A 25,753-nucleotide genomic window follows, 5' to 3' on the forward strand; every position below is an offset into this window, starting at 1 on the left:
TAGAAAAATAAAGATGGACCCCAGGTTCACACTATCTACAAAAATTAACTTAGTCAAAGATCTAATGTAAGAACTAAAAGTATAAAAGTATAAATCTTTATGATCTTGGATTAGGCAATAGTTTCTTAGACACCACATCAAAAGCACAAGTAACAAAAGAGAAGGTAGATAAAATAGAAATCATAGAAATGTAAATTTTTTATGCTTTCAAGGATTCCACCAAAAAAGTTAAAAGACAACCCACGGGCCCTGGCTGGTGTGGCTCAGTGGATTGAGTGCGGGCTGTGAACCAAAGGATTGCTGGTTTGGTTCCCAGTCAGGGCACATGCCTGGGTTGTGGGCCAGGTCCCCAGTAGGGGGTGCATGAGAGGCAACCACATATTGATATTTCTGTCCCTCTCTTTCTCCTTCCTTTCCCCTCTCTTTAAAAAATAAAAAAATAACAAACTTTAAAAAAAAATTTAAAAAAGACAACCCACAGAATGGGAGAAAACTTTTGCACATAATTTATCTGATAAGAGACTTGTATATAGAATACATAAGAAAATTTGACAGTAAAAATAAAGACAAAACTCCCAATTTTAAAATAGGCAAAGAATAGATAATTCTCCAAATAAGATATATAATCAGCCAATATAGACACTAAAAGATGTTCAAAATCATTACCCACCAGTGGAATGCAAGTCAAAACCATGAGATACCACTTCATACCCACTAGGGTGGCCATAATAAAAAAGATATATAATAATTTTTGTTGAGAATATGGAACAACTGGAATCCTCAGACACGGAGGTATGAGTGTGAAATGGTGTAGCCTCTTGGGAAAACAGTCTGGCAATTCCTCAAAAGCTTACCATATGACTCAGAAATATAACATATGTTGACCCCAAAACTTGCACATAATGTTCACAGAATTTTTCATTAGGTCAAAACCACCCAAATGTCTATCAACTGATGAATGGATAAACAAAATATGGCATATACACATGTACATAAGAGTTAACATAGCAGTTCTATTATCCTCTGTAAGACTTGCAAGATCAGCCCTTGGCTGGTATCTGAAAACATGATTTTGGGGGTATTCCTAGCATTTTCTAAATGACAAGGATGGCTCATTATGCATATAAATAATTGGCTTATACTAAACATCTCCTCTCCTTCAAGGAGTCTGGAATATGGGTATGTGTTAGGCAAAGGATGCATATGTAACCAACCCCCAATAAAAACCCTGGGGTGTCGAGCCTTTAATGAGCTCCCTGGTTGGCACCATTTCAGAAATGTCACAACTCACTGCTAGGGAGATTAAGCATGTTCTGTATGACTCCACTGGGAAAGGACCCTTGGAAGCTTGTGTCTGGTTTCCTGTGGACTTCACTCTATGTGTCTTTTCTCTTTATTTTGTAATAAGTTATAGCCTAGAGTATGACTATATGCTCAGTCTTGTGAGTCCTCTTGAAATCGTCAAACCTGAGACGGTCTTGGTGATATTCTCAGCCATAAAAAGGAGTGAGGTACTGATGAACCACCACAACGTGGAGGAACCTTGAAAATATACCAAGTTTAAAAAGCCAATCATAAGAGGCCATATACTATATGACATCACTTATATGAAATGCCCAGAATAGGCAAAACCATAAAAACATATATTATTGGCTGTCAGGAATTAGAGGGGAAGAAAGAGTGGGAAGTGACTGCTCATGGGTATGGTGTTTCTTTTTAGGATGATGAAAATATTCTGGAATTAGGCAATGCTAAATTGTTGCACAACATTGTGAATACAGTAGACTCTTGAATAGCCTGGGTTTAAATTAGCGTTTAAATGGACCTGTGCTATTCAAACCTCCATTGTTCAAGGGTCAAATGTATTCTAAAACCACTGAATAATATACTTTAAAAGAGTGGATTTTATAATATGTGAATATCTCAATTTTTAAAAAGGAGAATGGAACTGGGAATGTGATAGATAACTCTTGAGATCTGATATGAGAAGGACCAGAGCATTAGGGTATTAGCTGGTAGAGTATTAGCTGGAGGGGAAGTGGGGTAAGAAGGTTTTGGTTTTTTAGGTGAGGGTATGAATACCATGTTTATATGCTAATGGTAAAATCCAAGAAAAAAGAAATTTGTTTTTTTTTTAAAGTTAAAATTGCTGAAGCAATATCTCTGAGTAGATGAAGAGGAATAGGATGAGATATAGTGGACAAGTGGAGGAATTAATTTTAAAAGCTCTGACAGCTTATCAATAGTAACATGAGGAAAGACAAAGCATGTGGTAAAGATGCAAGTGAGTAGATGTGGGAGAAATTTGTGCAAGTTCTCTGGCAATTGCCTTGATTTTCTCAATGAAGTAGAAAACAAAGTAATGAAGTGAGAATGAAGGTAAGGGAAGAGCAACTAAAAATTCAGGAAAGAGGAGGCATAAAATATCCTCAAGGATGGTGGGAGAACAAATGAAACTAGGGAAATATAATACGATTGCATGTAGTATGACCAACAGCACTAACTGCCTACTTGAGGTTCATGGTCAAGATTTAAAGAATGAATGATTAGGATGTGTTTCTCTCCTGTCTTATTCCACTATATGGATATAGGAATGGGATAGTCAAAGAGTTGCATTTAAGGTTTGTAGGTTTAACATGCAAATAAGACAAATTCAGAGGGGACAAGGGAACAGAGGCTGTATGTAAAGGAAGTGATACAGTAACAGGAATATAAGTAGAATAAGGATGGAAATGAGAACATGAGAGGATTGGAAACAATAAAAATGTGGTAAGATTAACTGCAAGTCCTGGTGGAGTTGATTAATTATTAGAATTGGAGTTTTAAGAGAGTAAGGTAGAAAGATAGAAGGTAGAAGTCAAGAGAGTGAGATGCTTGGAATCAGATTGTGCTGGGTTGCAGTTATTGATAATGACTTAATTTAGGATTTCACATGGTATTGAGTGGCTGAGGTATAACAGAAAACAAGATCACCAGAAGACAGGAATTAAAGGAACTAGAGGCCATGATAGTAAAAACACCATCTATGTGGCAAATGTGATTAGCAAAATTTGTTACAAGAGAAACTGACAACAGTCAGTTTCATTAAGTAATGAGGCTGACTGACCAGGGGTCTCTACATGACTGGCTAGTGGTATAGACTTGTTAAGATGAGATTCAAAGATGGGGGTGGGGTTCAGAAGAAGAGAGGGAAAAGGTCTGGGGACAGTATAAAGTTCACAAGCATTTTGAAATGTGCCTGGGAATTTGGTTTTATTGAGGTATGGTGAGGTCAACAGATCAGGAGATGATTGCCACTGAAAAAACAGTTACAGTTCCCAAGAGGAGTGGGGCACATCATACCAGGCAGGGCCAAATGGGGAAACAGAGTGGGTCTAGAGGCAGAAGGAACAAGGGCAAAGTGTGGGCAAAAAACTTTACTGTGGTTTGGTTGGAAAGAACCATGAAGCAAGGGAAGCAGCTAAACAGATTTAGGATTGGAGAGTTTGAATAATTGTGTGGGAGTAGGGGGTTATGGGCTATAAAGGTAGTCTCTAGTTGTCTGGTACCTGGCCCTGGAATGATTAGGGCAGAGGAATATGAGGTCTGTGCATAAAATATCCAGCCATGTAATATGAAAAACAGACATTTAATTGAAGAAGATACAAGAAACATTATACACAGGACAATGACACTTCAGTCCCCTTCCAAGTAGGCACCTTGGGACCTCACGGTTCTCCAAATGCCATCAGCTGCCCTGTCATATATTCCTGAATCTCATCGATGGCCTGAAATCCCTGCCCTTTCAAAGGTGATTTTAGTTTTGGGAAAAGTCAGAAGTCTCAGGGCACCAACTCTGGGCTTTAGGGGGACTGAGTCACCCGGGTGATTTGATGTTTCGTTGAAAAATTCTGCACAAGATGTGATGCACGAGCAGGCACACTGTCGTGATGAAGCTACCGATCACCAGTTGCCCACAGCTGTGGCCTTCTGAATCATGCGAATCATCTGAATAGTTTCCATGGAGGGATGTTAAGCTTAATGCAATATTTGATGCATATACATTGCTCTACTTGCTCAGTCATTTTGAATGTGATGGCCACATAGTACACATGCTCGTTGAATGGCATCTACAACTCCTGACTAGTACAGTGACAGCATCATTGCTCATGCATGCACCTTCCAGTTTATTCTCCTTGGCTGCCAGGTTACATCATGTGGAGCAAACTGTTCTCGTCACATTGACAATGGCTGGACTTTTTCTGGACAGACCCCATATTGCTTTCTGGAGTGTAAGAACCAGATAAAGGAGATGGGTGTCCAAGTGAACTCTGGATTGGTTGGTTTGCTGATCAAAGGCATGCTTACAGGAATTTGCTAACCCTGGGAAGAGCAATCTCTCCTCCATCAGGATCAGTATTCCAAATGCCAAAGCATCAAGCACTCAGAAAATAAAAAAAAAATCCAGTTAAATATAATTAATACAATAGTGTACCTATTCCACCCACTTCCAGCTCTAGTAGTATAAAGGATATGGGAGAGAAAATAGCTACCACCTGAGAAAACTGCAGGGGAAATGGAATTCTTTGTTTTGTGTTGTTTTGTGTTTACCTGTATTACACTTTATTCTAGCATCTCCCAGTAATTGACGTTAAACTGAAAATTCAGAGGTCTGCCCTCTTTTCTTTCCTTCATACACACACTCACACAAGTACAACAGGGGAAGTCTTATGAGAAATCAATGATTTTTATGATCCTGAGTTGAATTTTAATCACAAGGTCATAAAGCAAGCACTACTTTGCACTGTTAATTATTTGATCTACATCTGCAATTGGTGTATAAAAAACAACTTTTTGAAGACCGTATTTCCAGTCTAACTGTAGTATACACCAAAGGACTCTAAAATAAGTAGAATATTTCAAAATCTTTATTGATTATTTAAAGAGAAAGAATGTATACTGAAGACACTTAAAAGGAGTACATTTCACACAGTAAAAACTCAAAAATATATTTTATCAGACTTTTTACTAAAAAAAGATTGTAAAGATTTAAAGATTTTAATCTCATATTTTACATTATAACCCTTTACTTATGCCTTGTATTAATATAGGCAAGTTTCAATGCAAAGAGCTAAAAATGAGGGGGTACATTATGAACACTTTCTATGTGCAAGAGAGTACATGAGATACCACTGGGGTTCATATCAATGAGATTATCTAATCTCAAGGAACTTACACAACCACAGATATATGTGACTAAACAAATACAAAACAGAATGTGATCAAGTGCTTAAAAGAGACTGTGAAATGCTGTGAAGCACAAAGCCATTTACTCCAAACTCCTGTTCTAAATACATATGAAAAAAACAACTAAAAGAAATCATAAAACAAGAAAATGCACAGCCAGAAGGCAGATCTCTACCTTGTCAAGTCCAGTGCTTCCTCTACTCTACCATGCTGTCTCTCATTCCATTTTTTTCTATCAGTTTTATTTTAACTATATTATTATTATTGTTTTATTATTAAGGAATCCACTTATACAACGGTCATGAAGCCCAGGCTGGGTTAACTAACAAGTTCTGGAGGTAATTACACTCCACTCTGGACTTTCTGGTTACAACCACTATCTTCTCTATCTCAGCTGAAAGCCAGACTCAGGAAGCCTCAATCTCTGCCCTCCCATTCCTATACGATGCCAAAGGCAAATATATAGGAGGCTTTTTCAGAGGAGATTACTGTCTTCCCAGAAGACAAACCCTCTACTTTGCTTTATAAGGTAGATAGCAACCCAAACCATAGAGAGGTTAGGACCTGCAAAGATCTCAATTCCATTACTTTTAATGATAACAAATAAAAGATAACATTGATGCAATTTCTTCCTTTCTCTAATATATAAAAATTTGACCTATCCAAGCATCTTCTTATAAACATACACTTAATAGCTGAAGAAATGTATAATTTCATAGGGCCAACTACTATGAATAACACTTATTAAAATGTAGTCAGTGCTTCCAGGTCACTGTGCTAAGTGCTTTATGAGAATTATTTAACCTCACAACAACACTTTGAGGTAGGTATTATTATGTCTATTTTTCAATTGAGGAAACTAATGACAAGTGATTAGTTCAAGTTCATACAATTAGAAGTGGTAGACCTGGCTTGACTACAAACCTGCTCTTACAATGCCATACACTACCTACTAGCGGAAAAAAGTATACATTTAAAATCAGTAAGTCTATGATGTATACTAGAAAATAACAATGATTTTCTAAATTGCTCTTAAAGTATCTGTTTAAATTACATATGTCACCCTGTCTTTACACATGGAGGGACACCAAGAATAAGCAATTTTCCATTTATACTTATAGGAGCTTCAAATAACAAACTCTGAAATAAAAAAAAATAGATAATTCAAGTAACAGAGAGAGCATAAAATGAAGAAAAATAAGCTAAATCACACAAATATACTAAAAATTTTTAAATGATTTTATTTTTATTTATTTTTAGAGGGAACAGAAAGAAGGGAGAGAGGGAGAGAAACATCAATGCACAAGACTGACTGCCCTCACACATTCCCAACTGGGGATCTGGCCAGGAATCGAACCGGTGACCTTTCAGTTTGCAGGATGACACTCAATCCACTGAACCACATCAGTCAGGGCAAATATACTTACTCATATTTTTCGGACCATAAGGTGCACCTAGGTTTTAGAGGAAGAAAATAGGAAAAAAATTTTTGAAGCAAAAATTGTGGTAAAATATTTAATAACATAAATAACATAATATTTCACCAATGTAAATATAAACAGAACTCAGCAGCAGCATTAATAACCATTATTCCTCCCAAATTTTTTTTTGGGGGGGATGCATCTTATAGTCCAAAAAATATGGTAAAACTTAGTCACCCAAAAAGAATTTTCTATACTAAAGTCAATATAATTTTGATTATAGGCGAGAACTATGTCAGCAAATAGTTAAAAGACTAGCATTTAAAAGACTAGCATTTAAAAGACACCTAGGATCCAGGACATAAACACACAAAAATCCCACTAATTTCTCATAAAAGTTAAACTGGTAACTGGCACTGGCATTAAGGACAGACATTCAGACCAATGGAATAAAACTGAGAGACCAGAAATAAACCCTAACATTTATGTGTCAGCTTGGGCTGCCATAACAAAATATCATAGACTAGTGGCTTATACAACAGAAATTTACTACTCACAATTCTGAAGGTTGGAAGTCCAAGATCAAGGTGTCACAATGGTCAGGTTCTGGTGAGAACTCTCTTCATGGACTGTAGTTGGTCTCCTTCTTCTGTGTCCTCAAGTGGCAGAGAGACAGAGCAAGCTCTCTGATATCTCTTCTTATAAGGGCACAATTCCCATCATGAGGATCCCATCCTCATGACCTCATCTAAACCTAATTACCTCCCAAAGGCACAGTACAGTCTCTGAATATCTAACATACAAAGTTTGGAGTGAAACAATTCAGTCCATAGCAATGGGTGACTGATTTCCAAGAAGGATGTACAGGCAATCCATTGGGGAAAGAACAGTCTCTTAAAAAATGGTGCTGGAACAACTAGATATCACACACAAAAGAATGAAGTCTGCTCCCTTCTTTACACTATACAAAAAAAATTAACTCATAATGGATTATAATCCTAAACGTTAAGAGCTAAAAGCACAAAACCATGGACATGTTGCCTGCTCTAGCCACCTAATGCTGTTGCTTGCTGGTGGTTTAGATTTCATACCCCAGAAACTGGCCCTTTCCTGAGTAGTATATGATTTCATAAACCAGAAAGAAGGAAAGAAAGAAAGGAAGAACATAAAACCATAAAATTTTTAGAAGAAAATTAAGAATAAATCTTTGTGATCCTGGATTAGATAGTAGGTTCTTATCTACTATATATACCAAAAGCACACATGACAAAAAATTAAATAAATTAGACTACATTAAAATCTAAAACTTTTGTGCTAAAAATACTATCAAGATAATGAAAAGACAGAGAAACATTTGCAAATCATAGATCTGATAAGAGACTATATATATAAAGAACTCATAACTTAATAGTAAAGACAATCCAATTGAAAACTAGACAAAGGATGTGAACAAACAGTTGTCCAAAGAATATACACAAATTGCAAACAGGCACATGAAAATCAGCCATCTGGGAAATACAAATAAAAACCACAATGAGATACCACTTTATATTCACTATGATGACTATTATTTGTTAAAAAGGCAGAAGATAATAACTAGTGTTATGAGGATGTAAAAAACTAAAATCCTTATACACTGCTAGTAGGAATGTAAAATGGTATAGCCTCCTTAGAAAAAGAGTCTGGCAGTTCCTCAAAAAGTTAAATACAGAGTTACTATATGACCCAGCAATTCCACTCTTAAGTATAATATACCCAAGATAAATGAAAACACAGGTTCATACAAAAATCTGCATATGAATGTTCATAGCATCATGAGTTATACAGCCCCAAGGTAGAAACAACATAAATGTCCACTAACTGATAAATTAATAAACAAAATGTGGTATACCTATATAATAAAATATTATTTGGCAATAATAAATAAAGTGCTGATACATGTAACAACATGGACAAATCTTGATAACATAATGCTAAGTAAAATGTCAGTCACAAAAGACCACAAATTGTATGATTCCATTTACATGAGAAGTCCAGGATAGGTAAACTCACAGACACAGACAATAGATTCCATGCTGCCTAGGGCAGGGGTTGAGGGAATGGAGAGTGACAGATAATGGGTAGAAGGTTTCTTTCTGGGGTATCAAAAATGCTCTAAAGTTAAATTATAATCATGGATACACAACTGCAGAAATACTAAAACCATTGAATTGTACACATTAAATGGGTGAATTATATTTATGATACGTGAGTTTTTTTCAATAAAGATGTTTTTGAAGTACATTTCTAGTCAATAGATAGGATGATGCCCAATTCATGAATTACTTCAAAAGTCCAATTAGAGCTTCAAAAAAATAATAGTAAAGGTTTTTTAAAAACTGGTAACTGACAAATTTGTAGCATTATACAATGACATAACTGCCAGTATTAGCTCCAAAACTTAGTTCTTCATTTATTTATGTGGGGGGCTCAGAACAAGCCACCCAAGATTTGCCTCAGTTATATCTGGATTATTTTGAACTAAGGGCAATTTTAACTTCAGGCTCAAGAGAAACTTCTACCTCTCCCTTTAGTTACCTAGAACTTGAGGCCTTGCCCATAAAAAAATATCAGCAATAGCCTTTTTGACCCACCTATATGGCAGTGCAAACTTCAATTCAATAAACATCTGCTCTTCTTATAATCCTGTGATGACCCTTTGAGGCCCCCAAGATGTATTATCTCATCCCTAGCTCAGAATGTCTTATATATTGCAATCCTCCCTTTCTATCTTTGGACCTCTCACGTATGTGGGGTCTCTGACTCTCTCATGTATGTTGGGTTCCCATGTGCATGAGAGTAAATTTATTTTCTCTTGCCAATCTATCATCTGTTGATTTGATTATTTGGCCAGCCAAAAGAACCAGAGGAGGGAAAGGGAAAATCTTCCCTTCCTCACACTTATTATCATCAGTCATCCCCTAAATCAAAAATCACTAACCAGCCCTGGCTCATGTGGCTCAGTAGATTTAGTACTGGCCTGTGAACCAAAACATCATTGGTTCGATTCCCAGTCAGGGCATCCCCAGTTGGGGGTGGGGGGTACGAGAGGCAACCAATTGATGTATCTTTTGCACATTGATGTCTCTCTCTCTCTCTCTTGCTCCCTTCCCCTCTCTCTAAAAATAAAATCTTTAAGAAAAAAATCACTAACCAGTTCAAACCTAGCCCTTCACACAGGGCCTCACCCAAAACAGGGCACAATAAATATCTACTGAGTAAGTGTATGCAAAGGATGGTAGAACAGAAAACCACTAAAATATTATTAGAATGATATTAACTTCAATGTATTAGAGAAAGGGAAGAAATTATAGGATGGCAATATTTAAATTACCAAAATGAAATACAAATAAACACCTCAAGATTTACATGCCTAAAAAAAACTTAGTTAACAATTTTTATGGTACTTACTGTGTCATGACCGACAGCTGGATCAGTGAGGTCCCGAGGGAAGGTGATGGGGGGTTAAGAAATAAAGAGACATTTCAGGGGAATTTCAGGGGATAAGGGCAAGGGTTTATAGGAACAAGTATAAAGGACACATGAACAAAAACTAGGGGTGGGTGAAAATGGGCAGGAGGTGGGAAGGGTTGGGTGGGTGGGCCGGGATGGGAGTAAAAGACAGAAAATTGTACTTGAACAATAATTAAAATAAAAAACTTTTTAAAGAAAGAAATAAAGAGACAGAGTCAAAGCAGGGTCAGGTGGAGTCCCTTCTCTGGGATGCAGAGGAGGGAACTGTTTATTGGTGAAGTCAGGTTGTATATATGGAGCCAGCTTTGAAGCAGAGCGTGAGAAAGACAAACCACAAGGCTAGGTACATTTTATTTAAGAACATTTGCTGCTCCTTCTTGGTACAGTGATATAGCAAGCAGCCAAGTCATTCTTTCCTTACAACAATCTATCAGGCAGTCTTCTGTGCCCTAGGGCAGCTGTGCTGAACCTGAGGCCTGCTTCCAACTCACCTGGCATGCATTATCCTGCTTGGCTCTCCACATTATTGTATGGCAGGCATTTTACAATTAAAGAAAGTCCAGGCACACAGGGGTTAAGTTTAAGGCACATAGCTACCAAATGGCAGAGCGGGGAATTTGAACCTACGCATTCTAGAGTTCTTAAACACTAAGTTATTTAAGACCTCTCTAAAATAACTTAAATAGGTTTTTAAAAAAGATAATTTTGAGGAAGTACTCTAGAAAGTACTTCTCTCCTGGATACATTAGCAAAAACTAGTGTCAAATAATTACACATTTATGCAGATAACAGCAAAGCATTAAAACAGAATTCTATTCAATTAGAAATGGGAATTAATATAAATTAGTTTATCCCATTATTTAGCTAGTGACAATTCTTTAAGTTCACCAAATACCAGTTCAATGGAAGTCATTTTCAAAAATTTTGACCACATATAAGCCATGAGAATGAAAAGTTATGATCTCATATTTTTATAAACATAATTTACTTAATGCTTTATCAATATCAATAATATAGAATTCAGTATAGCAATGGTTCTCAACAGGGGGCAATTTTACATGCCTCTCCCCTTCCCACTCCCACCCAGAGGTCTTCTGGCAAGGTCTGGATTCATTTTGGTTGTCACAACCTGGGGGCGAAGGGCTCTAGGAAGGGAAGGGAGGGGAAGTGCTACTGGTATCTAGTGGCTAAAGGCCAGGGATGCTGCTAAACATCCTAAAATGCACAGCACTGCCCTCATAACAAAGAATGATCTAACCCACAATGTCAATAGTGCCACTGTTAAGAAATTCTGGCATATAGTAATTCATTCAGATTTACCAAAAGCACACTATTCATTTCTTCTATCTCAGGCTCAATCTCAAGTTAGTACTTAGTTTCTCCCAATACTAAGTTTCTAATACTTAGCCTCTACTAATACCAATTTAAGATAATTTGAATTTAAATGAATGGATTTTTCTTAGAAGTTTATAAAACAGATATAAAAATACATGAAATAAAAACACATATGTTTTACAAATAATTACATTAGACTTAAATATAAAAGAAAAGAGATAAAGCACTTACTGTAAAAATGTTCTAAATTCTGAAGCTTCAAAGTTCTCCACAGCAATAGGTTCATAATTTGTTAAATTATTTGATGTCTGTCCAATACTATGAAAATAGAAGTTAGGAACTCTCGCTAAAAGGACAGCTCTGTGCGCTTTGAATAAAGTACAACCTACAGAAAAAGTAACATCTGTATGGATTTCTTCCCTTAGAAGCCTGTCAGGAATAAAAAGAAACCCTAGTTTAATTAGTGTTTCTCATAAGTACATATGATACCTATTTTTATAAAATAAGTTTTAAAAATAACACCAAATAAAAAACACAGAGGTAACATAAAATAAATGGTAATAAAAAATGAGTATGTTCTCAGTTCATTTCAAATAATATTTAACATTGGTTTAGAATCTAATTTTCTAAAAGTTATACATGAAAACAAAAGTAATTTCACTTGAAGAGTAGGACTTCTTTTTTAAAAAAATCTTTTTCATTCCATCCCATAATTAAATTTACCTTCTGCTATTTATGTTGATTTTCTATTAGAGATTTTGAAAAAATAATACAAAATAGTTATATAGTTGACTACTGTGCAGAATCATTTTTTTTAAATCTTACTAAAATGGAAGTAACAAAAGTAAACAGTAAACAACACCAGCAAAGCAGATGTTACAACAGACAATACAGATTAGAAACCGGTACACTTTATTCTAACTATTGTTAAATACCAAGTCTGAAATGCATGCTTGGCATCAAGAACGTGATGTTTAAGTACTTTTCCATTCCCCCCACCCCAAACACAACTAACCATGTTCTAATCTATTATTAAAATGATTTGAAACCCATTCAAATCCCTTTACTAATGCGCAGACACAGTACATATGCCCACTGATTACATATATAAGAAAGTGATGGAAGAACAGAAATCAGCATCATAATCGAAACTGTCAGAATATAATCTGTCTCTGTGGTTAACTACATATTTTTTCTCTCTATATTAAATACTTCATATTACTATAACATTATCATCAGCAAGGTATGTATTCTCAGAGGACTTGTACATTGCGGAATATACTTGGCAATCACACCATTCACTCTAGGAGGTACAAGAAATGGATAAAGCTATCCATTACAATGAAAGCTTAAAATGCTGCCGTTGACACACTCCCCAAGACCAAGTTAATAGCTCCTTCCTCTGATCTCATCACACTTATTACATACCTCTATTACAGTACTTCTGTCAGTGCATCATCATTTTTATGTGTCTTTCTCCGTATTAAACCATGAACTCTCCAAAGGCAAAAACTGTGTATCTCTAGTATATAATAAGAGCTCAGTATGTGCTTGTTAAATTTTGTTGTATTTTTATACTGAACAAAAAAAATGCTTCAGAACAAAGCTTTTAGAATCTTGGAAACAATGTACAAGCAGATGCATTTTAGTCAATATTTGCATCAGTAAGTTATTTTCATAAGGGATTTTCAAAGTCATGCAAAAAAATTAATAAAAACTCAAACTGTACAAATAATTTGTTCCTCCCTTCCACCCACTTTCTTCCCATTCCCCACATCTTCTCATCTCCCACTTTTTCCCATCCCCCATCTCTTGCCAAGTAAATAAGGAAAATTGCAGCTGGTCTGTCTTGCTCATAATAGTTACTCACCAGTATTTGTTAAAAAAAGTCCGTTTAAAAATTGTTCATATGAAAATATAGTGCTTTGTTTTATAAAGCTGCTTGTATCAGTTATAAGTAACAATATCTGATTCAGACCTCTTAAACATTAAGGGAAGTTTATTGGCTCATCTAAGAAACGATAGGTTGGCCCAAAGCCTTAATGATGTCAAGGCTCAGCTTCTGTCCACATCATTTCTCCGCCAGCAACTACTGTATGACCCTATCTAAAGCATTTTAGACTGCCGACTGAACCTAGTTATCACTAAAAATTTATTGAGCAAGTACTATGTACTAACCACTAGGGACATAAAGATGCCTAAGCCATAATATCAGCCCTCATTGAGTGTATAGAATAAAAGTAGGGAGGCCGTGCCTGAAAACTGAAGAGCATGATATATTCAATAGCACAAATAAGAAAATTTTTTCAGAGACAGACATAAGAGAAGATCTTACAAAGGACATGAAAATCCAATGGTTTATTTAAAGATTGAATAAGAGTTGATCAGGCAAGCAAAGCAAGACAGCAAGGTGTCCCGGACTCCGTATTTGTTATAATGGTATACGTGAGGGTGGAGCTATAAATTGGTCAGCATGGAGTATTGAGAAGATAAGAACTGGAAGATGAAGCTGTAGGGATAAAGAATAAGAGGCAAAGAGCTAAACTCTATCTTGAAGTTGAAGAGGAATCACCAAATGGTTTGAAACATAAATTTATTTTTCAAAGTATCGCCTGTTAGTTGCGTAGAAGAGGAATTAGGGGAAAATGAGAATGAAAATTAGAAAACAACTATATAGCACAGATGAATGATATAAATTAAAGGGCTTGACCCAAGAGAAGATGAATAGTGACAGGGAATAAGGATGAAATTAATATATATTTAGGCAATAAAACTGGCAATAGTTGGTGACTGGACGTAGAAGGTGAAAAGAAAGGAAAAATCTAGGATCTCTCCAATATTTAGTTTGAACAACTGGGTGCTGGTGATGCCACCAGCCTTTAAATCTATCTGCTCTTCCAACTATGCTCCTAAACTCCAGACATATTTCCAACTGTCTCTTTGATGTGGCTTCCTGAACATTCACCATGCTCGTCCCTTTCAAATGTCCTAAGATTTGGCACCACTTTCTATGCTTTCCTTTCCTTCACCTTCCACATGTAATTGATCACCAAGCTCATCAGTTGCACATAAGAATCCCTTTTACCTTTTCCATTTCCATCATCATTATGTTTCTCTCAACTATTACAAAATCTCCTGGCTGGTTCCCTTGTTTACAATTTCTCTTTCCTCAATTTGAGACCCAAATATGTTAATCCTCTATTTAAAAACAAAAACAAACACACACAAAAAACCTAACAGGTATACCTGAAACTAATATAATACCAAGTATCAAAAAAACACAAAAAATAAAAAACCCCACCAATGGCTTTTCACTGCCTCCAAAATATATTGCAAACTCTTCACTGAAAAAAGGCCTCCATGATGTACTGTTAGCTTAGCCATTCATCCTCATCTACTGTCACTTTGACTGCCTACCATACCCACAATTCCTTCCCAAATTCATTTATTATTTATCTATGGCCCTTCTTTGTACCACATGACCCTGATGTTCTTAACCACATATGAGTGGGCAATAGACAGGGCCAAGGTTAGCCATCAGCCAACATGGTAATTAAACAAGTAAACTCTGGCAGAAATGTTCTATAGTAAATAGCGACCAACTGATCGCACTCAAAGAGTTGCAAAGCTAATCCAAGGCAGAGTAAGAAAAAGAAATGTTTAAGGAGAGAAGCAAAGATGAAGGAACAAAGTAACCAGAAGGTAAGTTTATATAACTACTGTAGAGAAGGCAGACTGGGATCAAATTCTGGTTGTGTGACCGTGCGCAAGTCACTTTAACATTCTTACTGACTCCCCACTTCTTCTCTACTGCTGTTTCCTTATTTGTTAAATGGGAAAAATAACAATACTTACCTCATAGAGGAGTAAGTAGACCATTACATGTCAGCCCAAAGTCTAGTAGGATGGCAATAAGTATTAGGTATTTTTATTTTTACTACAGTTGCCCTGAATAATGGTTCACTTTTCAATGAGGTCGGAATCCTGTACAGGTGCTGTCAAATTCCCAGCAACTTTCCAATTCTACGTCAGATCTGGCTTTTTTTATTCTGAAACTGCTTCCTGTTTTTCCTTACTTCTTCACATATCCTATTACCTCAGGTAACCCAGAGGTGTCTCTGTTCCCTACTGTTTGGAAGAATCCAATACAACTTGCCTTCCCAAACTATATCAAGCTCTTTCAAATTTCAGTGCCTTTGTAAAAGCCATTCTCCTCGTTTAGATCCCCTCTGACTTCTCCCTCCCTAACCTCTACCTAACCAATTTTAATCAGCCCCAAGAGATAATTCAAATGTGACCCAATAAAGCCTTCCACAACACACCTGGGGCCCAATGTTTTAGTTTGGTTATAATCTCGCACTGCAGTGTAAGCACAAACACCAAAGCCGTGTCTTATTAATCTTTGATTTATCAGGACCTCGTTCAGAGCTAGGTATATAGTAGGTACTAGCTATTTTATTAATGCTTGTAGAATAAAATGATGATACTGCTGTGCTTAAAGACTACTAGTATTTAAGGTTGCCGGGTGAGTATATTACATTTTTTTACAGTTAAAAAAATGCGCCCTGGCTGGCGTAGCTCAGTGGATCGAGCGCGGGCTGCGAACCAAAGCGTTGCAAGTTTGATTCCCAGTCAGGGCACATGCCTGGGTAGCAGGCCACGGTCCCCAGCAACGGCACATTGATGTTTCTCTCTCTCTTTCTCCCTCCCTTCCCTCTCTAAAAATAAATAAATAAATCTTTTAAAAAATGCTACACCTATTTTTCTTGTAATAAAAAATTGGGAGTTCAGGGTCCTAATCCTTAGTTGTTGTTAGGATGAGGATAAATAGCCCACCTGCTATACTTTAACCTCATTTTCTTTACATAAATTAGATGTGTTATCTTCCTTTTAAATCCATGACACTTTATGCTCACAATACAGCCAGAAGAATAAAGCCACTGAAGAGGAGCACCTCATCCTCAGAGGCTCACCCTAGAAACAGAACAACTTGTCTTTTTTCCATCTTTTACATTAATCCACCACTGGTGGAGACAAAGGAGCCTCTCTGGTAGACAGGCCCAAATTAAAAGGAAATATTTTTACCTTATTAAGTTCAGTTTATAGCTACTGGACCAACTGGATCAGAACTATGGCCTGGGACCCAGTAAATCTAAATTTTAACAAGCCCTCCTGGTGATTCTGATGCACACTAAAGTTCAAGAATCAATGTTTGGGTGAAAATGGAAATTAGCTAGGAAATACTTCTAAGCTTCGTTTTCTTTATAAATTGAGATGACTTTAGCTGGATTCACCATAGCCTGGGGCAAATTCCACAACAATCCTCCATCTGCTTGCATCTTCACTGAGCTAGGAGTTGCATGGAGCTCCAGGGTGTTCTAGGTGTACGTGGGAAGCCAACTCGCAATCGGAGGTATTTCTATGTAAGCGTTTCCGGTAAATTATTTAAAGAGTGAGAAGAAAGAGACCTCCAGAGCTCCAGCAATTTGTTTTTCCTCATTCCAAATAAATATTCATTTTTTTCTGCCTAGTTTTATCATTTTTCTTAAAATTGCTTAAGCTTATAAAAACTTATGTACGTTTCAGGACCTAGAAACCTGGAGGCACCTGACCTTAGGGTTAAGTCTTTGAAGATCTAAACCGTGTTAGAGTACTTTGGCATAGACTGGTGCTGCCCGTAAATACCTATAACATTGATTTTGGTTTTCTCTTTGAACCTGGTTCGTGGTTTCTGAAGTAGTAGGGGTCGGTTGTTTAGGGAGCCCAAACCCACTTCACAGGGAGGGGACTGGCGAACCTCCCGAGGCGGCCTGAGGCAAGGAGAACACGGTGGGGAGGAATAGAGAGACGGAGGAGCCACGGCTTCTGTGGCGGAGGTGGGCGCCTTAGGAACTGAAGCAGCCAGAGTTCCCGCCTCCTCCTACCTGAGCAGATCCTGGCTGAGCTGCTCCGACACCAACGCCTTCAGCCGGCGCCGCTCACACTGCCCCTTCCTTTGCAACCCCTTACTGCAATCTCCAGGGGACCCCCAAGGTACCAGCGTGGCCGCGCTACCCTCCCCACAGCGGGCCATGTGCCACAAAAGCACCGCGACGCCCTGCACGTTCCGTACTGTCTCACTCTGAGCCTTAAAAATAAATGGGCATCTCCGACGGAACGCTCGGCCCCTACCGAAAACCGCCCCCTAAAGGAAAAGGTTGACGCCTTTTGTTCGTAGTTCGTAGATGGCCCTTACAGCCGCCGAACTGCAATCCGGGAAAACCTGGGAAGAGCGGCTGCGCTGACACGTGACCCGGGAAGGCTGTGCGCAGGCGTAGTAGCTCTGTTTACTTCTGCCGGCCAGTACCCCGCCCCTCAGGGCGCCGGGGGCAAACAGTCTTCGCAGGAGTAAGGTCTCCTACCAGTTCTTTTTTCCCGTTGATCTTAGCTTTCGCTTGGTGCTAAGCATCCATTTTAGTAGGTGTTTTATTGAGAGCCAACTTTCTACACTATGTGGGATGTCAATGCTTTTTTCCCCCAGAAGAGACGGGTTCACAAGATCTTTCCAGCGGCGAGTGGCACTCCCTTAGTTACTGGCTTTCGGCAAGAAAAGTTGGGGGAAGAACATAAAATCAGAAGTCAGAACACTCCTGACTCTCCTGCAAAGGCTGTATACGGCATCTGCAGTGGTGCATATAACTGCTCTTTGCTTTCCCAGGTTTTCAAGACCTTTCCAGCAGCGAGTGGGGAAGTGGGAGGATTGATGAGTTAAGAGAATTTTGAATATTTTGGCCTGAAGAAAATAACTGGAATGGAATCATTTAAAAGGTCTTTTGTTTCTTTTAAAAAAATTTAATACTTCCACCAAAGGAAGAAAGCTCATTCATTCTACTTTATTCAGAAGCTCCGTAGAAGGTGACGAACGAAATACTAATTGCTTGGAAAACATATGGACCTTGTACCATAAGATTGGCCAAGAAGTAGCCATTTCTCCAAATAATACAGATGATGTATTATAGAATTATAGACCTTAAACCTATATAATTTTATTAACCAATGTCACCCCAATAAATTCAGTAAAAAAAATAAAGACCATGTTAAAATAAGAAAATATAAAAGTCAGAAAAGTAGTTTAATTTTGGGAAGAAGGGGAAGGTTGTAATTATGAAAGGGGATGGAAAAGTTTTACATCTTACCCAAGTGTTAAACTACTTGGAGTGCCAGAGTGTTCATCTTAATAAAGACTATATTTGTTGAATATATACTTATATATATAATTATTAGCTACAGATTGGTTTCACCTGTATTTGATTTGCAATAAAAAGGGTTTTAAGTGTTATGAATTGAAGGATTAAATAAAGTTATGTCAAACATTTTGAGGTTAAAATCTAGAATATAATAGCCCTGGCTGGTGTGGCTCAGTGGATTGAGTGCTGCCCTACAAACTGAAAGGTTGCTGGTTCAATTCCCAGCCAGGGCACATGCCTGGGTTGTGGGCCAGGTCCCCAGTTGGGGGTGTGCAAGAGGCAAGCGATCAATATATCTCTTGTACATCAATGTTTCTCTCCCTTTCTTTCTCCCTCTCTCTAAAAATAAATAGGTAAAATTTTTAAAATATAATAAATGCCTTGAAATTCGGCTTTCAGTCAGATGGAGGTGGCTTTTCTGAGGGTCACACTGATCTGAAGTGGCTTCAGGGGCATCTTTAGGAATCAGCAACACGGCAGAATATATCAAGACCAAAATCAGGAACTACCAGACTGCCTCTCTGGACAGCCTTTTCCCCAGTCAGAAGCAGACCAGGAACTGTTGGCAGAACTACCTGGACTTCCACCTCTGTCAGAAAACGATGACCCTAAAGGACGTGATGTCTTTATGTGCAAGTCCTTCTGCCCCATATCCTGGGTGTTGGCCTGGGACGGCTGCCAGGCAGAAGGCAGTTTCCTGGGAAGATATGAACTGGCTACACCCCACCTCTCCTCTGGGGGGCCTGGGTACATCCCACCCTGGAACCTGAATCATGGCTTAACTACTACCAAATACTTGTGGGAGCAGTGAAAAATCAAAAATAAAAAAAGACCCTGATTTTGTGTATAGCTCATTTTCTAATTAGAAACAATTTTAAAGTTAAGCTGATGTTTGAGTAATAGTGCCATTGTTATAGTACCAAAGATATATATAACTTGGCAAGTAATTTTAAGTAAAACTCCCTTATCTACATGACTATTTTCCAGTACATCTTAAAAATCATTGTATTTAAATTACATGCATATGCATTACTATCGTGGGAATAACAAGCTGGGTGGATGCAATAGAGTGAATATTTGTGTTCTCCCAAAATTCATATATGGAAACCTAATCCCCCATGTGATGGTATGGGGCCTTTAGGAGGTAATCGGGTCATGAGGGTGGAGCCCTCATGAATGGGATTAGCACCTTAGGAAAGACACTTCAGAAAGGTCTCACTGCCCCACTTTTACTATGTGAGGACACAGGGAAAAGATAGCCATCTGCACCCCATGAAACAGGCTTTCACTAGACACCAAATCTGCCAGTACATTGATCTTGAACATCCCAGCCTCCAGAACCATGAGAAATGAATGTTTAATCTACCCTTTTTATGGTATTTTTGCTATGGCAGCCCAAGTGGATTGAGACAGGATTATGAAATATGACTTATTCATATTGCTACAGAACAGAGCGGGGGGGATGAATGATATAAAAGACCCCCACTTTTTCTCCAGGGGTTCCTCCCCACCTACTGGGTTCCTTTTGCCTGCCGCCTGAGGAAAGATGTCTCTTAATACCAGAGATCAGCGAAAAGGAAAGGAATTTATTATTTATTTGAAATAACACAAACTAAAGTTCCCCATAAATGCACACAGTCCCCCCCCCCCTTTCCACATGACAAAAGGGAGCACTTCCAAAGCCTCGTGGTTCTGACTCCCACCCAAGCTGCATGGTCCCAACCAAGACACCAAAGCCGCCTGGTCCTAAACAGACACATAGTCCCCAAAACAGAGATGCCCAATGGCTGCCATGCCTTCGTTTAAATCCCAGCACCAATCTTCCTCTGCAGCTCCATTTCCAGCTCCTCTCACAATTGGACACAGCTGCCAGCATTCTGAGCAGGTGTGGCCCTGTGGTGTGGAGCCAATTATCTCTAAGTTCTTCTGGACCCTATTTCAAATCCCTATTTGGGGCTCTCCTCTTGGTTGCACCCTGTTACAATATCATCTCTTCGGGTGAGAAATACAGGAAATGATCTGAAAACAATATTTGACTTTTTTCTTTCCCTTTCCTTAAGCTTTCCCCATCTGCTCACCTTTCTCCCATTCATTCATCTCTTCTGCCTTTCTGCTCAAAATACCAGGAAGGTAACAAAGTTTAAGCTTTAGGGCCCCAACTTGCACAAGCCCATTATAAGTCTCTAGTAGTGTCCCTAGCAATGTGTCTACTTGGGTATGTTTTTTGTAAGTTTGCAAAAATAAGAGAGTTTGACCATAAATGATTGAGACTTTCTTTTCCCTTAGTCAAATGTCCCCTTATATCTGGTGACACTGAATGACTATAGGCATTTTGGGGATTTAGCCACAATGAAATTATAGTAGTTTGGATTAGCAAGACATATTTATTGATTCACAATAACTTCCACATCTGGATAAGTTGCTCCCCATCCTGGTTTAGAAATGGCTTCTAGGAATACTTCACTGATTCATCCCACATGGTGACATGAAGTGATAGAGCTCATGGTCACATCATTATATGAAAACATCTTATAGTGAAGGGTGCTGGAAATATATGCATAGTGAAGGGGGTACACTGATGTGGAATCCGGCCTGCAGGGTCCATATGTTGTGGCTGTGATGAACAAATTCACACGGATTGCAGAAGTCCTGTGAAGAAAAAGGGGTGGCATGGTTGCTCTCTAAGTGAGAGAGAGGGCCCCAACCCCTGCCTGGACAAGATTTTATTGCTTTTCTGGGTACATTACATCAGGGATGGTCCTCATTTACTATGCTCAGCTTCACTGTAGGTGATTACCTTTTACAGATAACAAAGGAAAGAATGTTGCTAATTACTTCAAAGACAAGGATGTTGCAGATCAAGAGGAAAAGTGGTTGAACTGGGTATACTCCATACTTGGGAGGTTTAGCACAGATTTTAGGAAGTTACTTTAGAGATATGCAGTAAACCTTTGCTGCCTCAATTCAAGGTAAGGGAGTTTTAGCAAAAGTAAGCCTCAAAACAGCCTAGGTATAATGCAGGCCTGTTTTCCCATGTGAAAGCTGATCCGTGGTTTTGGTTTCCTTGTGTGCCCACTCACACCTGTCAGTTTTCCAGTATGGCTAGGCTACATTCGCCACACCAAGCAGATTGGTTCCCTATAATATGCAACAATAAGTAGAACATTCAGTTCTCATTGGTGCCTAGTTAGAACAAAAGGAATGTTCTCAGTAATGCAGAACATGGAGTTTTCCCTTTCTTTGAGAATCATACAAAATAGAATTTGTTAGAATTCTTGTTTTTAAACTGTGTTTGTGATATTAGCTTTCCAGAAATTGTACTTGATTGTGATTTTCTTTCTCATTCTAAATAACCACTCTCATACCTAAGAAAATAATAATAAAGAGCAGCCATACCATATATAATTATTTCAGTGGTATTCCCAATACTATATCATCCTCTTGTTTATTTTTATTTGGTCTTACAAAATAACATTTGGGCTACTTTGAGAAACAGGAAAGAGGCATTTATCCAGCACATATTTTTAGAGAGAATAAAAAAAAGATAATTTAATATATTTATTTATTGCCAGTGGAGTTTTAAAATATTTTCTCTGTAAAAAAGGTGTGGTGATGGATGATAATGTTCTTCTGGCTTTACTTGAGCAAAACAAAGGCCCTAACTAGAATGATGGTGAGTGAACAAGGTTTATGACTAGAGCTCCTGTTCTTCTACCATTAAGTTCACGATATAGAACAAACATTTCAAAAATTTATATGGAACCCCAAAAGACCCCAGAGTCTCAGCAATCTTGAGAAAGAAGAACAAAGTTGAAGGGAATCACAATACCTGATATAAAACTAAACTACAAGGACACTGTAATCAAAACAGCCTAGCACTAGCATAAGAACAGATACATAGATCAGTGTAACAGAATAGAGAGCCCAGAAATAAACCCAGGTCTCTATCGTCAATTAATATTCGACAAAGGGACAGGAACATAAAATGGAGTAAAAATGGCCTCTCCAACAAATGGTGTTGGGAGATCTGGACAGCTAAATGCAAAAAAATGAAACTTGACCACCAACTTATACCATCCACCAAAATAAACTAAAGATGGATAAAAGACTTAAATATAACTCATGACACCATCAAAGTCCTAGAGAACATAGGCAGGAAAATCTCAGATTTTCCATGCAGCAATATTTTGACTGATATGTCCCCTAGGACAAGGGACATAAAGGAAAGAATAAACAAATGGGACTTCATCAAATTAAAAAGCTTCTGCACGGCTATAGAAAATATCAACAAAATGAAAAGGAAACCAACCATATGAGAATATATTTGTCAATGACACCTTGGACAGGATTTGATCTCCAAAATATATAAAGAACTCACACAACTTCACACCAGGAAGACAAACAATCCAATGAAAAAATGAGTAAAGGACTTAAATAGACACTTCTCCAAGGAGGACATACAGGGGGCCCAGACATAAGAAAGGATAATCAGCATCACTAGCCATCAGAGAGACACAAATTAAAACCACAATGATACCACTTCACACTGGTCAGAATGACTATCATAACCAAATGAAGAAGCAAGTGCTGGCTAGGTTGTGGAGAAGAGGGAACCCTAGTACTCTGTTGGTTAGAATGCAGACTGGTGCAGTCACTGTGGAAAACAGTATGGAATTTCTCAGAAAACTGAAAATGGAACTGCCTTTAAACCCAGCAATTCCACTGCTGGGATTATGTCCTAAGAATACTGAAACACCAGTTCAAAAGAACCTACACACCTCAATGTTCACAGCAGCACAATTTACAATAGCCAAGTGCAGGAGACAGCCTAAGTGCCCATCAGTAAATGAGTGGGTTAAAAAACTGTGGTACATTTACACAATGGAATACTATGCAGGAGAAAGGAGGAAGGAACTCCTACCCTTTGCAACAACATGGATGAAACTGGATAGCATTATGCTAAGTGAAGTGAGTCAGGCAGTGAAAGACAAATACCATATGATCTCACCTATAAGTGGAACCTAATCAACAAAACAAACAAGCAAGGAAAATATAACCAGAGACATGGAAATAAAGAACAGACAGTAACCAGAGGGGAGGGGCAGGGAGAGGGGGATAACAGGACAAAGAAGGGGAAGGGTCATCAAGGAACATGAGTGAAGGACCCATGGACAGAGACAAGGTAAGGGGTGGAGGATTGAATGTGGGAGGTGGCGGTAGGTAGGGCAGGGGAGAGTAATGGGGTAAAATGGGGACAACTGTAATCACACAACAATAAAAAAAGTTACATTGAAATAAGCTTATTGACCCAAGAAGTATGGCATTTGCACTGTGGAGAGTGACTCAGCACAGGGATCCTTGTGGCTGTTGCTTTGGCTTTCTTCCAAGAGCCACAGGCCCCAGTCTCTCCTCACAAGACTCCCGATGACCTTTCTCTGCCAGAGCCCAGGATGCCCAGAAGTTGTGTTGCAGCACAGCAAAGTAGATTCCATTGAACTAACCATCATACTGATAATAATTTAAAAAGCTGAATAAACAAGTGAAAAAATAAAAATTTGAATGCCCTAGAGAGGAGCCCAATTAAATAGAAACTGGTGGCTATGATCCAAGAAAGGAAGCCCATAGATGTTACAAATAGAGTCCACGTGACCAAAGGAGATGTCAACCCCATGCATGAAGAAGCGGAGAAAAGGTAACAATCCATTCCATGTACATGTGTCACAATAAACTTGTAGACTGACAGAGGGTAGGCACACACAGACTTTACATAATGGGAAGGAAACTGATGAACAACTGGTGATGCTATTGTAAGGTACTTTTCATATGGAAAAAAAGTATAAAATGGACTATAGAATTGAACAACTAACCTCACATGATAGAATTTTAAACAGACATATATTTCAAATGTCCATATACTGCTCATTTGCTCAGAGTAAAAACAAAAGTTTGCAGTTCACATGTATAACATTCCATTGGCCAGTCTGTCATTACTACTGAGAACATGTTTCCACCGTGTACATTTGTTAGGCTGTCAGTTACTGCCAACAATCCATAATGGTAGAGCATCAAAACAATCTAATTAAAAATAACTTTCATGAGAAAAAAAACTATTATCTAGAATCAATGAGCATTAGCTGTTCCGGACATATGAGAAGGGCAGAGAGCTGATGGTTGGGCAGGCTGCGAAGACGGCAATGGTTATTGAGGGTGTCAGGGTGACTCCTGACCCCTTTTCTGTGTCTGAGTGTGCCACTGTTCTGACTCTTGGTCACCAGCCTTCTCCTCAGACATGCATTTACTGCTTCTCATTGCCACACATGACACTTACCTGTACTTCTTAGATTCTAAAGTATACATTTTCTCACATTTTACACATCTAAAATAATTATTACATACCTTTTAAAACAGGTATCGAGAGTTGTTTTATAATAGGTGTACACATTTGAGGATCTCTTTCTTCTTTTCCCTAATCTTACACTTCTTAGTATCTTAAATTTTTAAAAAATGACATATTTACTAATATTGCTGCTAAAGGGGCAATTATATCTAACTTAAGTTTTACTGCTCAAGAAAAAAGAAAAGAAAAAATTAGGCACTATAAAATTTTTTATATATGTGTATATATATGCACGCACATATACATATATACACACATATATATATATGTATTCCTCAAACACATTTTAAATATCATAATTAAGTGCCCAAGCCACTAGAGTAAAAACTGTTTTGTTTTTTCTCAAATAAATATTTTTGTTTCATAGTTTCTGCCTGGACTTGCACCATTTTCAGGGCTGATTTTAACATTTAAATACAGTGATTAAACTTGTATTTGTGTTAATACATGTATATATAGGTTGCCTGGAGGTCTAAGTATGACTTAAATAATTTGGCATATTCTGCATGCTTCAAGGCAAATTTCTGAAAGTTCTTGTATGAAATGTACTCAGGGTTCCATCTAGCTATTCCCTTACAGAGTCTGGAAACATCAAGATCTGGCACTCCAACAGCTTCCTAAAGTATAACAGCTAA

The 25,753-nt window shown here is 38.0% G+C and overlaps 1 protein-coding gene across 1 annotated transcript in view; it reads right to left on the reverse strand.

Annotated features, from left to right (window-relative positions):
- BTBD8 (BTB domain containing 8) overlaps window positions 1-17,731 on the reverse strand; it is an 88,736-nt gene extending 71,005 nt beyond the window's left edge. Inside the window, exons 1-2 of the mRNA XM_045847158.1 lie at window positions 17,420-17,731; window positions 11,727-11,924 (exon numbers count right to left, since the gene is read on the reverse strand). Coding sequence (XP_045703114.1) covers window positions 11,727-11,924; window positions 17,420-17,568 — 347 coding nt within the window. The 5' untranslated portion in view covers window positions 17,569-17,731. The remainder of the gene's footprint in view (window positions 1-11,726; window positions 11,925-17,419) is intronic.
- Window positions 17,732-25,753: the final 8,022 nt, after the last annotated feature.

This window comes from Phyllostomus hastatus, unplaced genomic scaffold, assembly GCF_019186645.2.
Source record: "Phyllostomus hastatus isolate PE091 unplaced genomic scaffold, TTU_PhHast_1.1 phas_contig_524, whole genome shotgun sequence".
In the NCBI taxonomy this organism is placed as follows: Eukaryota; Metazoa; Chordata; class Mammalia; order Chiroptera; family Phyllostomidae; genus Phyllostomus; species Phyllostomus hastatus.